Raw genomic sequence first — 12935 nt, 5'->3', positions numbered from 1 at the left:
TGAAAACGTCATCAGGAAGCGACAGATTCACGTCAACATAACATTAATTACTTTTACTTCGCCGTATTGTTTCACGGTCATTTTTTCTCAACCCGTTGTATTAAACTCTAAGGTAAATAATATATAGTTATTTGAAAAAGGAATTAAAAAAAAAAAAAAATCTAAGGATGCCGCTGGCGTGTCATCATTAAGCGACAGTCAAACCTGTCAACAACGCCGTTTTTGTAAAATACTTTATAGCGTCAAAATTTGTTTAGTATGGCGTGGTTTCAAAAACTTTAACGTAAGTAATGCATATTTAATATTTTATCGATTTACACTTTTCATATTGTTAGCAAACAGTTCGCGTTTCGCGTCTGTAGGTTTAGTAGTCCAGCCGGTTAATCCAACATGCTCCCCAAATGTCTGTCTTTTAAGGTACCTTTTGGTCTATTTGTTTGCTAAAATCCTACCAAAATAATATGGTTGTCGTGCCTTAAATCATTGGTCTAAATTTTAATTTGTTGTTGATTTAGACAATCTACTACCTTCCCTTAATTAAATGAATTAAATGTGTAGGAATTAAAAGAAAAACACACAAAATTAATATATTGTGTAAAATAGCATTATTTTTTCATCACAATGCATACTGAGCGTTTAATCAGGGACAGTCTTACAGAAGCATGGCCTAGATAATTTATGTATTACAATAAGGTTTAGCAAGAAAACAGAAAATAAAACATGTATTCAATTTTCAACACATCCTTCACTTGTGAAATTTTGATTGAAATGTGCTATACAAATAAAGTTGACTGATTGATTGATATTCAGTATTGTAGTAAACCACAACAAATGTGTTTTGTACTTATCCTATAGTGTCTTTGTATGGCTTGGCCTTGGGTTAGCTCCCGTTGTCAGAGAACCAGGAAACGTGTAAAATGTGTAAGAATTTGCAAGGCAATATTCTCTAATTAGGCCTAAATTTACAAAAAAAATGGATTTCTGGTCACTGTCTCTTAATTTTGAGGCATTTTATACTTCCTTTTTAAATCATTGGCTCCCATTGTCATTTGCCCCTCCAAGTCCAAATGGACTGGACCGCTACAGCCGTCAATGGCACTGAAACATGAGCATCCAAAGTGAGTCCTCCGAGTTTAAATTAATTGGATGTCTATCCTTTTAATGGTAGGTAATGATGAGTTAATTTCGAGTCACTTAGAAATCACTTCCTGTGGATTTTGGTTCTCTTCCTGTACATTTCGGATCATTTCCGGTTGATTTGAGGGCATTTCTGGGTATCTTTCCGATTTATTTATTTTTTTGTTTTTTTCAGTTTCAGGTCAATGAATTGGGCCATTAGAAGTTAATGTGGGATGATTTTGCCAAATTTTATTGTGTTTTTTTGGGCAAAAACTTTAAAACCTTTGTGCCTTGATTTCCACAATAACAGTGAGGCCACACTTACTTACTATGTTATACTGGGTGACCATATTTTATTTCCAAAAAAGAGGACACTCGGCCTGGCCTCGAGGTACTTAAATTTTACTCAAAGTTAAATCAAAGATGCCTTATCACTTTAATAAATTTAAAGTGTGCCTCGTCCGCCTCAATAGCAAATTAAGTTTTATAACAAAATAATAGCTATTTAACCAAAGACACAAATTCAAATTCTCAGAGGTTACTCAACAGGGGCGTTTGGTCACCCTAATGTGGGCAAAAATCGAGATTCCGCAGTCAGGCATGAAAACTAATTCAGCCAAATTTTTCTCACAAATAACAATGAATATATCTATTCTTTAGGAATAGACTTTTCAGTCCTCAAATTGCATTGAGCTTGATGGAGATTTGTCTTTTCTCTTACAGTTAGCAATGTCAATCAAGTAAAGGGCGGCATGGGGGGCTTTGTGCCCGCGGCACTACTGGCTGAGTTTTGCCAAACGGACAAAGGGCAACCGTTCCCGTTGTGGCAGGATGGACACGTGGGGATCTGTTTCAATCAGTTAGTGCTTGGCACCTTGCCCCACACTGTCATGGCTGCCGTGGCTGGCTTCTACTTGGGCGTGGCCAGGTAAGCAAGAACAAGTTACACAAATTCTTTGGCCGTTTTTCTGCCAAATCAGGTTCAAATAAATCCATATCAGTGTGGCCTAATATTTGAATTTTCATGTTAGGTGCCGCTCAGCGCCGGCGCCGATTTCTTGCGGCTGGACTCTACGGCTATTGTCGTCCATGCTTGCGTGGCTGTTGTTCGTCGCCGATGTGGCGGTGGCGGTTGTGGCCTGGCAGGCGGACATGTACCCGGATGCCCTCGCCAGCAGCTTTGGTGCTGTGGCTTGGCTGCTCCACGCGGGCGCGGTGGCAGCCCTCCCGCGAGGGAAGAGAGGGCCTCGACCACTGACCTTTTCGGTACTCCTGGGTGTCCCTTACCTGGTCTTCACCTTCATGTTCTACCTCAAAAGTATGGAATTTAAATTATTATTTTTTTATTTCCCAGGAAATAAAAAAAGAAAATTGATTGGAAAAAATGATTAGATTTGTTTCTCCTGAGAATTTAAAAATAAGTCTTATAGTTTGGAATAACTATATGTAATGTATATATTACAGTTTTTTACTAATTATGAATTATTTTTATCATTAACAGTCTAATATTCGAAAGTGTAAAAAAATGTTTTTAAATGGTCACATTTGAACACATATGCAAAGTTATTAAAAGTATTTTTTATTTTATCAAATTATGGAAATGTTCCCTTTTTTTAAATAAAAAATGAATAAAAACATGCAAAAACATAATATGTCACAGAAATGTCACTCTTCTCTATAAAAAAAAAAGTGAATAATTTGTATTCATACAATATATGAGTGCAGAAAAACGGGTGGTACAGGGCCCAAGACCATAGCGGGGCACGGGCAAGTGAGCAAAAACTTTTTTTTTAGCACTTATCCGTCATATAAAGTCAGAAATAGCACTTTAAACCATATATAATCAAACCAAAATACACGTTTTTGTGAAAAAATTACTTTTTTTTTTCCAGCTGTCAGTATTAAAAAAAAAAAAAAAAAATTGGGACATCCCTTGTTGATAGTCATTCCACCTCTGCTCATGCTCATCAACTTCTATCTCTCCTTCAACTCTTCCTGCACTCTGCTGCTCTACTTTAGACAGAAATGGGGATGTACAGTGTGGAAAATTAGTTTTTGAACACCCTGCGATTTTGCAAGTTCTCCCACTTAGAAATGATGGGCGGGTTTGAAATTTTCATGGTAGGTGCTTGTCCACTGTGAGAGACAATCTAAAAAAAAGTCAGAAATCACAGTATGATTTTTTTTTTTAACAATTTATTTCTATTATACTGCTGTAAATAAGTATTGGAACACCTGAGAAACTCAATGTTAATATTTAGTACAGTAGTCTTTGATTACAATTACAGAGGTCAAACGTTTCCTGTAACATTTCACCAGGTTTGCACACACAGCAGAAGGGATTTTGCATCACTGCTCCACACAGATCTTCTCTAGATCAACCAGGTTTCTGGGCTGTCACTGAGAAAAAGAGTTTGAGCTTCCTTCAAATATTTTCTATTGGGTTTAGGTCTGGAGACTGGCTGGGGCCCCTCCAGAACCTTGATATGCTTTTTACTAAGCCACTCCTTGGTTATTCTGCCGTTCTGCTTCGGGCCACTGTCATGTTGGAAGACCCAGTCACAACCCATTTTCAATGCTCTAACTGAGGGAAGGAGGTTATTCCCCAAAATCTCACAATACATGGCTCCGGTCATCTTCTCCTTAATACAGTGCAGTCTCATATGCAGAAAAACACCCCCGAAGCATGATGCTACCACCCACATGCTTCACAGTAGGGATGGAGTTCTTGGGATGGTACTCATCATTGTTATTCCTCTAAACACTATGAGTGGAATTAAGACCAAAAACTTCCATTTTGATCTTATATGACCAACATGACTTTCCCCCATGACTCCTCTAGATCATCCAAATGGTCATTGGCAAACTTAAAACGGGCCTGGACATGTGCTGGTTTAAGCAGGGGAACATTCCTTGCCATGCATAATTTTAAACCATGACATTTCAGTGTAAAACCAACACTAGTCTTGGAAATGGTGGTTCCAGCTCCTTTCAGGTCATTGACCAGCTCCTCCTGTGTAGTTCTTGGCTGATTCCTCACCATTCTTAGGATCATTGAGACCCTACGAGGTAGATCTTGCATGGAGCCCAGTCCGAGGGAGATTGACAGTCATCCTTAGTTTCTTCCATTTTCTAATACTTACTCCACCGGTGGATCTTATATCACCAAGCTGCTTGGCAATTGCCCCATAACCCTGTCCAGTCTTGTAGAGGTCTATAATTCTGTCTCTGGTGTCTTTGGACAGCTCTTTGAGCTTTACCATGTTAGGAATTGGGAGTCTTCCTGATTGTATGGGGTGGACAGGTGTTTATATTCAGCTAACTGCCTCAAACAGGTCAAAAAGTCAGACTCTAAAAGTCCACCTCCTCTCCACTTATTCATTGGACTTTTTAAAGGCAACTAACAGGTCTTTGAGGCCCACAATTCTAGCTAATAAACAGGTGTCCAAATACTTGTTTACAGCAGTATAATACAAATAAATTGTTTAATAAAAATCATATTACTAAAACTCAATGTTCAATGGTCACGAAGTTCACTGGCAGTGACGGGGATTAATTTAATGGTTTATTTTTGTTTGTTTTCCTTTTTGTTTTTTTGTTTTTTTTTTCAATTTATTTTATTATTATTATTATTATTATTTTATTTATTTGTGTGGGTGTTGGATGTCAGTCCCACTTTTCATCGCATTTTGTCTTTTCCTTTTTGAACTGTAAATCCATGCACAACAATTGTGAAATTTTGGAAAATAAAGAGATTTTGATCCAAAAAAATAAAAATCATACACTGTGATTTCTGAATTAGTTTTTTTAGATTCTCTCTCACAGTGGAGAAGCACCTACCATGAAAATTGCAAACCCGCCCATCATTTCTAAGTGGGAGAACTTGCAAAACCCGTGCAGAAAAGTATGGAATTTAACAAAAAGACAAATATTTGAAGTGTTGAGAAGCATGGAATTTGTCAAATGTTTAGATTTTATTATTTTTAATTAGAAATCGGATTATTTTTCAAATTGAGGATAAAATAATGTCACAAATTGCACAGTAAACATTTATTGATTTTATTTATGAAGTTTTTAACAGTAATAATCTTTTTTTTTTGTTTTTAACTAATAAATCTGTTGTTGAGACTCTGGAATAGTACCGTATTATATAATTCTACTCTTTGAAATGGATAGGAATCCTGCCCGTGACGCCGCCTGACCCCCTCCAGTTAACCCGTTTGGTGCTGGTCGCCATCCAGGTGTTCTCTGTTCCACTTTATCTCCTGGGAGCGGCGAGTCCTCTGCCACAAGGACCTGTGTTACACATCCAAGACGAGGCTGGATTGCCGCTGATTACTGAGGAGGACACCGGAAATATGGTGGCGGAGGACGGTAGCAGCTGCTTTTCCCGCCTTTTCTACCTCTGGTTGACACCTCTCCTACAGCGGGGGCGGCGGGGCGAGTTGGATCGGGCAACCCGTGTATACCACCTTCCCCGCCGGTTACGCACCTCCCTCATCCGCCGACATTTCCATCAAAGCTGGGCGGTGTGTCAAAGGGGGACTGCAAATCACGGAACGGCAGCGCCCGATCCGTGGCCTCGGCCCGTCCCCAACTTTCAGGAGGAACTGCCCGAGCTCGAGGGGGACGTCAGCCTGCTGCGCGTCCTGCACGTCGCCTTTGGGGGGCGTTATTACGCCCTAGGTGTAATGAAGCTGGCTGTGAATATGCTGAGGTTCTGCGGGCCTCTCCTGCTGAGCCTCTTGGTGGGCTTCATGGAGGACGCGAAGGCCCCGGTCAGCAGGGGTGCCTGGTACTGCGTCGCCCTCTTCGCCAGCGCCCTCTTCTGTGCCATCCTCCAGAATGTTTTTGCCTTCCAGGTTTCCAAGGTGGGAATTTGTTGTTGTTGCCATAAATTATTGTAGTTTTTTCCCTGAATGAACAGAAAAGTCCATAAATTATTAAATTAATAATTTGTTGCGATGTCTCAAGGTGGCGCTGTCCGCCCGCGCCGCCCTGGTGTCAGCCATTTACAGCAAGGCGCTGCGAGTGGGCGGGGCTGATCTGGCCCGCCTGGCCTTGGGGGAGGTTGTCAACCTGATGAGCGCCGACACGGACCGTGTGGTCAACTTTTTCAACAGTTTCCACGAGCTGTGGAGCCTTCCTTTCCAGCTCGCCATCGCCCTCTACCTCCTCTACTTGCAGGTGTGTGGATTTGCGCATGATGGTGTGAGAGCGAGAGTGCGTGTCAGGGATTTCCCCAATCCACTAGCGTAATCGGAAATTGGGCCTGTTCATGTCATTTTCAGAGGATCGGAATCGGTAAAAAAGCTCTGGTTTTAAAAATGTATTTGTTTATTTTTGAGTACTAACTCATTGGCTGCCATTGACGGCGATAAATGTCCAAACCTTTTTTGACTGGGAGCTGATCAAATGATCTCTAATGTCAAGATGTCAAGAACAGTCAATGGCAATGAATGAGTGAAAAGCTACAAACAACATATTAATTCAGAGCAAGAAGGATAATTAGGCTGTTGCAACAAAAATTGTATACATATACAGCACGTTCTATACTATATACAGTGAGGAGCAAAAGTATTTGCACCCCTTTTGATTTTGCAAGTTCACCTACTTAGAAAATAGGTAGAGGTCTGAAATTTGAATCATAGATGCATTTCCACTTATAGAGACATAATCTAAAAACAAATCCGGAACTCACTTTGTATGTTTTTAAAAAATAATTTATTTCTAATTTACTGGAGTTCATAAGTATTTGTACCCTTGAGAATCAGCAATAATTATGACACTCAAAGAGTTTTCAGTCTACCTTAAGAAATGACCACCTTTACCCCAAGAGTAACAACCCACACACCACCCGTTTCAGCTCATAATTGTCACCTTTGCACCCCAGTCATAATCTAACTGCTACCATGGGCAAGACCAGAGAGCTTTCGAAAGACACCAGAGAAAAAATTGTTGAGCTCCACAAAGCTGGAAAAGGCTATCGGACAGTTGGAAACCAGCTTGGTGAGAATAAATCAACAGTTGCAGCAATTGTTGGAAATTGGAAAAGGCTAAACATGACTGATAATCTACCTTGGACTGGGGCTCCATGTATTTCTCCTCAACGGGCATCACTCGTGATGAGAAAAGTGAGGGCTCAGTTTAGAACTACATGGCAGGAGCTGGTCAATGACCTGAAGAGAACTGGATGCACAGTTTTCAAAGGCTACTGTCAGTAGAACACTACAGTGCAATGGTTTAAATTCATGCTCAGAAGGTTCCCCTGTTGAAGCCAGTACATGTGAAGGCCCGTCTGAAGTTTGTCAGGGACAATTTGAATGATGCCGAGGGCTCATGGGAGAAAGTCATGTGGTCAGATTAGACCAGAGTAGAATTTTTTGGTGCAAACTTTACTCATTGTGTTTGGAGGAAAAGAACGATGAGTACAATCCCAAGAAAACCATCCCCACTGTGAAGTGTGGGCTTGGAAACCTCATGCTTAGCGGCTACTTTTCGGCAAAGGGGACAGTACGACTGTACTGTATAAAGCAGAGGATGAATGGTGAAATATATCGTCAGATTTTGGGCCACAACCACCTCTCAGTTGGACACTTAAAGATGAGTCGTGCATAGATATTCCAACATGATAATGATCCGAAGCACACAGCCAAGCTGACCGAGGAGTGGCTGCCTAAAAAGCATATCAAGGTTCTGGAGTGGCCTAGCCAGTCTCCAGACCTCAATCCAATAGAAAATCTTTGCATAGAGCAGAAACTTCCTGTTTCTCAAGGACAGCCCCAAAACCTGACAGATCTAGAGAAGATTGTGTGGAGGAATGGGCCAAAATCCCTGTTTCCATATGTGAAAACCTGGTGAAGAACTACAGAAAGCTTCTGACCTTTGTAATTGCAAAAAAGGTTTTTGCACTAAATATTAGCACCGATTTTCTCGGGGGTACAAATACTTATGAACCCCAGTAAATTACAAATAAATTACTGAAAAATCATACAATGTGAGTTCCGGATTTTTTTTTATATTATGTCTCTTGAAATTTCAGACCTCTGTTCCTATCTTCTAAGTGGGTGAACTTGCAAAATCACAAGGGGTGCAAATACTTCTGCTCCTCACTGTATTTACACCACTGAAACAAACTTTGCTGAACAAAGAAAGTATTCAGTGATAGCAAAAAGTCAATAAAATCACAACCAAGATTTATGTAAAACAATCTACTGAAATGCTAGACAGTTTCTTGTATTGATTTCAACATGTCAGGTGTTGACCCCTGAGCTTATAGAGAGGCACTGTTTGAGATAGCACCACCTAGTGTTGAAGCAGAGACGTGCAATAGAATGTAGGCTTAAGTCAAGCTTCTTATGCGGGCCATAGTCAATATTTTCATCATTTGCTGCGGGTCGATAAAAACAGTGCAGCGGTCTGCATTAGTTTGGACATCCCTGATTTTGTGTAAATTGACCTCTTGCTGTCCTGCAGGTGGGCGTGGCCTTCCTGGGTGGGCTTGGAGTGGCCTTGCTGTTGGTCCCTTTCAATAAGTTTCTGGCGTCTCGCATCCTCAGCAACAATCAAGACATGCTGCGTTACAAGGACGCCCGTGTTAAGGTGGGTGGTAGACTCAATTCACGGCTGTCAAGCAGTAACTGAATTCCAGTTCAGTGATTGACAGGAGTCGTGATACTTTTGTCGTGTTGTCATTGTCGTCCCAGTTGATGACTGAGATCCTGTTTGGGATCCGGGTCATCAAGTTCTACAGCTGGGAGGCCCACTTTTCCCATAAGGTGTCTGAATGTCGCCGCGGGGAGCTGGCCCACCTCAAGGCGGTCAAGTATCTGGACGCCATGTGCGTGTACACGTGGGCCGCGCTGCCCGTGCTCATCTCCATCCTTACCTTCCTCACGTTTGTGCTCCTGGGAAACCAGCTCACCGCCGCCAAGGTAAGATCAACAGCAGCAACAACAAATGTGTGTATGGATGAATGTAATGTAGAGTGCATTAGGTGTGCGAGCGTGTGTCTCCATCTGTTGACACAGTGCTAACCTTGACATGATGTGCAGGTGTTCACTACCTTGGCTCTAGTAGGAATGCTGATAGTTCCTCTCAATGCGTTCCCTTGGGTGCTGAACGGCATCCTGGAAGCCAAGGTGTCCCTGGAGCGCATCCAGCGCTTCTTCAAACTCACCAACCAGGATCCACAGGCCTACTTTGCCCTGGGTAGGCCCCGCCTCTCGCCGATAACATTTGACAACTTCGTGTTAAGTTATGATCGTTTGACATCATCGCTTAGTTGGTCATTCTAGATCTATAGGGCTCCAAAATGACTCCAAATTGACTCCAAAATTATTGAAAAATATTGTTTTCTGATACCTACTCATCAATAATAGGTAACAAATTATCAAAGACTTGTTGTGGCAGAGATCAATTGTAAAGTTATTATTACATTTTTTATTATTAGGCACAATCACAGTAACAGGGTTGCAAATCCGTACTGTTAGCTTTTTCTCAGGAGTAGAAGGTAGCTGTTTATGTACCGTAGCTGTTATTGCTGACTAAAAGGATTAATTATGTAAAGAAAAATGGAAGAAATTTTTTTTTTCATCATATGTATACATATGATACATACAGTAAAAATAAGTATTTGAACACCCTGCTATTTTGCAGGTTCTCCCACTTAGAAATCATGGAGGGGTCTTAAAATTTCTTCGTAGGTGCATATCAACTGTGAGCGATATAATCTAAAGAGAAAAATCCAAAAATGACAATGTATGAATTTTTAATGATTTATTTGTGTGATACAACCGCAAATAAGTATTTGAACACCTGAGAAAACAAATGTTAACATTTAGTACGGTAGCATTTGTTTGCAATTACAGAGGTCAAACGTTTCCTGTAGTTTTTCACCAGGTTTGCATACACTGCAGGAGAGATCTTGGCCCACCCATCAGTCAGGTTTCTGGGCTGTTGCTGAAAAACACCCGAGTTTGAGCTTCCTCCAAAGGTTTTCTTTTAGGTTTAGGTTTAGGCCATACTCGAACCTTGATATGCTTCTTAGGGAACCACTCCTTGTTTTTCTGGTTTTCCTAGCTGTGTGCTTCGGGTCACTGTGATCTTGGAAGACCCAGGCACGACCCATCTTCAATGCTCTGACTGAATGAAGGAGCTTGCACAATACAGGGCACCAGTAATCCTCTCTTTAATACAGTGCACTCGTCCTGTCCCATGCGCAGAAAAAACCCCCAAAGCATGATACTACCACCCCTGTGCTTCACAGTAGGGATGGTGTTCTTGAGATAGTACTCATCATTCTTCCTCCTCCAAACACGGTTAGTGGGATTATGACCAAAAAGTTCTATTTTACTCTCATCTGACAACAAAACCTGCTCCAATGACTCCTCTGCGTCATCCAAATGGTCATAGCCAAACGTAAGATGGTCCTTGACATGAGCTGGTTTAAGCAGGGGACCCTCCCTTGCCATGCATGATTTTAAACCATGACGTCTTGGTGTATTGCCAACAGTAACCTTGGAAAGCGTAGTGCATGCTCATTTCAGGTCATTGACCAACTCCTTGTTCTGGACTGATTCCTCACCTTCCTTTTTAGGATCATTGAGACCCCACGAGGTGATACCTTACATGGGGCTCCACTCTGATTGATATTGACCATCATGTTTAGCTTCTTCCATTTTCTAATGATTGCTCCAACAGTGGACCTTCTTTCGCCAAGCTGCTTGGCAATTGCTCCGCAGCCCTTTCCAGCCTTGTCGAAGTGAACAATATTGTCTATGGTGTCTTTGGACAGCTCTTTGGTTTTGACCATGTTACCATGTTTTCTTATTAAGTATTGGTCTCATGACAAGTGCATTTACTCTTAAATTGCATTTTGTAATATTTTCCTTGTAAATTGTAGGGGGGCACTTAAAATTTCCTGCTGTTCTGGAGTGACTGTTGTGTCATGGCATGACACGGTAGCATCACTATGCTTCGTCAAATGCATTGAACACAGAAATGAAAAAGTCGTATGCGTTCCTATCATCTGCAGTGTGGCCTGAAGATGATCGCACGGCGGTGCTGTTGAGTCAGGGGACATTCAGCTGGAAGGGGCCCCAAGACAACACTGAAAGGGAACACGGCACACTCTCTGGAGGTCTGCTGGTACTGCACAACCTCAATCTGAACATAAGAAAGGTACTGCACACAAATGCAAATAACATTTTGGTTGTATTGTAACTAACCATTTTGGCATTAACATGATGTGTGTGTTTTTTGTCAGGGGTCCTTGACCGTAGTGGTTGGCAAGGTGGGATGCGGGAAGAGTTCCTTCCTGGCTGCCATCTCAGGAGAACTCAGCAGGTAAGAAAAACAGCATGAAACGCGTGTCAAATGGCAACCAGGAAGTCAATATCTCAGCACCCCTCTCCTGGATCACCTGCGTTTATTTACTAATGTTGATGAGCTGGAATTGGCTGCAGGTGCGACATCGGGAACGCTCCTACAGCCGGCTCTGTAACAAAACAAAATCTGACCAGCAGCAGAATGTGACAGCTTTTTTTGAAAAATATACAATTTTATTTTCTTTTGATACTAAATTACTACATACTTGAATGTGAAGTAGTTGCTATCATGGCTTGCCCAGACACTGCTTAACTGTCTGCCAATGATGGCGTCAGATGTCCTATCTATTTGAAGTTGGGGGGTTCTTTCGCTGCCATCCTCCCAATTAAAATGTATTGGACGGCTACTATAGATAAAATAATTAGTAGAAGGGGGCCGCTTGGCCAGTAGATGCACAAATGTTTTCTTATAACTCATTAGCTGCCACTGATGGCGCCAGACATTTGTTTATTGGCTGCCAGCCCCTCTATCAAATTAATTGGACATCTACTAATGATAAACTCATTTGAATTTACAGCAGAACGAGTGAAAGTGCAACAAATGCTGCTATTTTTTATTTTTATTTATAGCGGTGCACGTAGGTGGCTGCCATCTTGGGTTGGGCCATAGACTTCGTAATATATTGACAAGACACCTTCCTCATTCACTGCATCACACCTTCCCGAAGGGGGCCGTTCCACAGTCGGGTTCATTTATTAGCAGTCGGTCACATGCAGCGATCTAATGCCGGATATAGGTTGAAAAAGTACGAAAGCTGTACTGCATTCAAACAGGAAGGATTGTCCCAGGAGGGATTTTTTTCGAAGATTCAAAGTAATTATTATATTTTTTCGTACCATGCATGCATTTTGAAATGTTGTGAAAAAAATCAATGGGAGAAATTAACCGCTACGGCATTGGCACTATACTTCGTAATATTTACATAAAATAACTGCTAACTGCACAGTTTTTTTGCTTTTAACCAAGAATTGAGACTGTTTTACGTCCAAATCTATCAAGAATTCAGGGATATAAGTATTTATTCACAAGAATTTTCAACGGAAAAAGCTCTTTGTTTACATATGGTGGCCGCCAATTTGCTTACTGACTAGCATCATAGTTCGCAAATCGCAATATTTATGTAAAATAAATGCCAACTGCACTTTTCTTTGCTTTTAACCAATAATCGAGACTGTTTTACGTCCAATATCTATAAAGAATTCAGGGATTTAAGCATTTATTCATTAGAATTTTCAACGGAAAAAGCTCTTTGTTTACATATGGTGGCCGCTAATTTGCTTACTGACTAGCATCATAGTTAGCAATATTTACATAAGGTAAATGCTAACTGCACGTTTTTTTGCTTTTAACCAAGAATCGAGACTGTTTTACGTCCATATCTATCAAGAAATCAGGGATATAAGTATTTATTCACGAGAATTTTCAAC

At 41.1% G+C, this 12935-nt stretch overlaps 1 protein-coding gene across 3 annotated transcripts in view; it reads left to right on the top strand.

Moving 5' to 3' along the window:
- The first annotated feature begins 182 nt into the window (after positions 1 to 182).
- Positions 183 to 12935, top strand: part of abcc10 (ATP-binding cassette, sub-family C (CFTR/MRP), member 10) — a 38459-nt gene continuing 25706 nt past the window's right edge. For all 3 annotated transcript variants that reach the window (XR_009064142.1, XM_057843530.1, XM_057843531.1), the window contains exons 1-10: positions 183 to 283; positions 1843 to 2047; positions 2151 to 2437; positions 5296 to 5990; positions 6094 to 6306; positions 8596 to 8721; positions 8826 to 9053; positions 9174 to 9330; positions 11156 to 11301; positions 11387 to 11466. Coding sequence is in view for 2 of the 3 variants with exons in the window: in XM_057843530.1 (XP_057699513.1) it covers positions 1872 to 2047; positions 2151 to 2437; positions 5296 to 5990; positions 6094 to 6306; positions 8596 to 8721; positions 8826 to 9053; positions 9174 to 9330; positions 11156 to 11301; positions 11387 to 11466 (2108 nt within the window). In the remaining variant the exon portion in view is untranslated. The remainder of the gene's footprint in view (positions 284 to 1842; positions 2048 to 2150; positions 2438 to 5295; positions 5991 to 6093; positions 6307 to 8595; positions 8722 to 8825; positions 9054 to 9173; positions 9331 to 11155; positions 11302 to 11386; positions 11467 to 12935) is intronic.

This window comes from Corythoichthys intestinalis, chromosome 8 (assembly GCF_030265065.1).
Source record: "Corythoichthys intestinalis isolate RoL2023-P3 chromosome 8, ASM3026506v1, whole genome shotgun sequence".
Lineage (NCBI taxonomy): Eukaryota > Metazoa > Chordata > Actinopteri > Syngnathiformes > Syngnathidae > Corythoichthys > Corythoichthys intestinalis.
The sequence above is the reverse complement of the archived record's forward strand: the minus strand, read 5'-3'. Positions and strand labels throughout refer to the sequence as shown.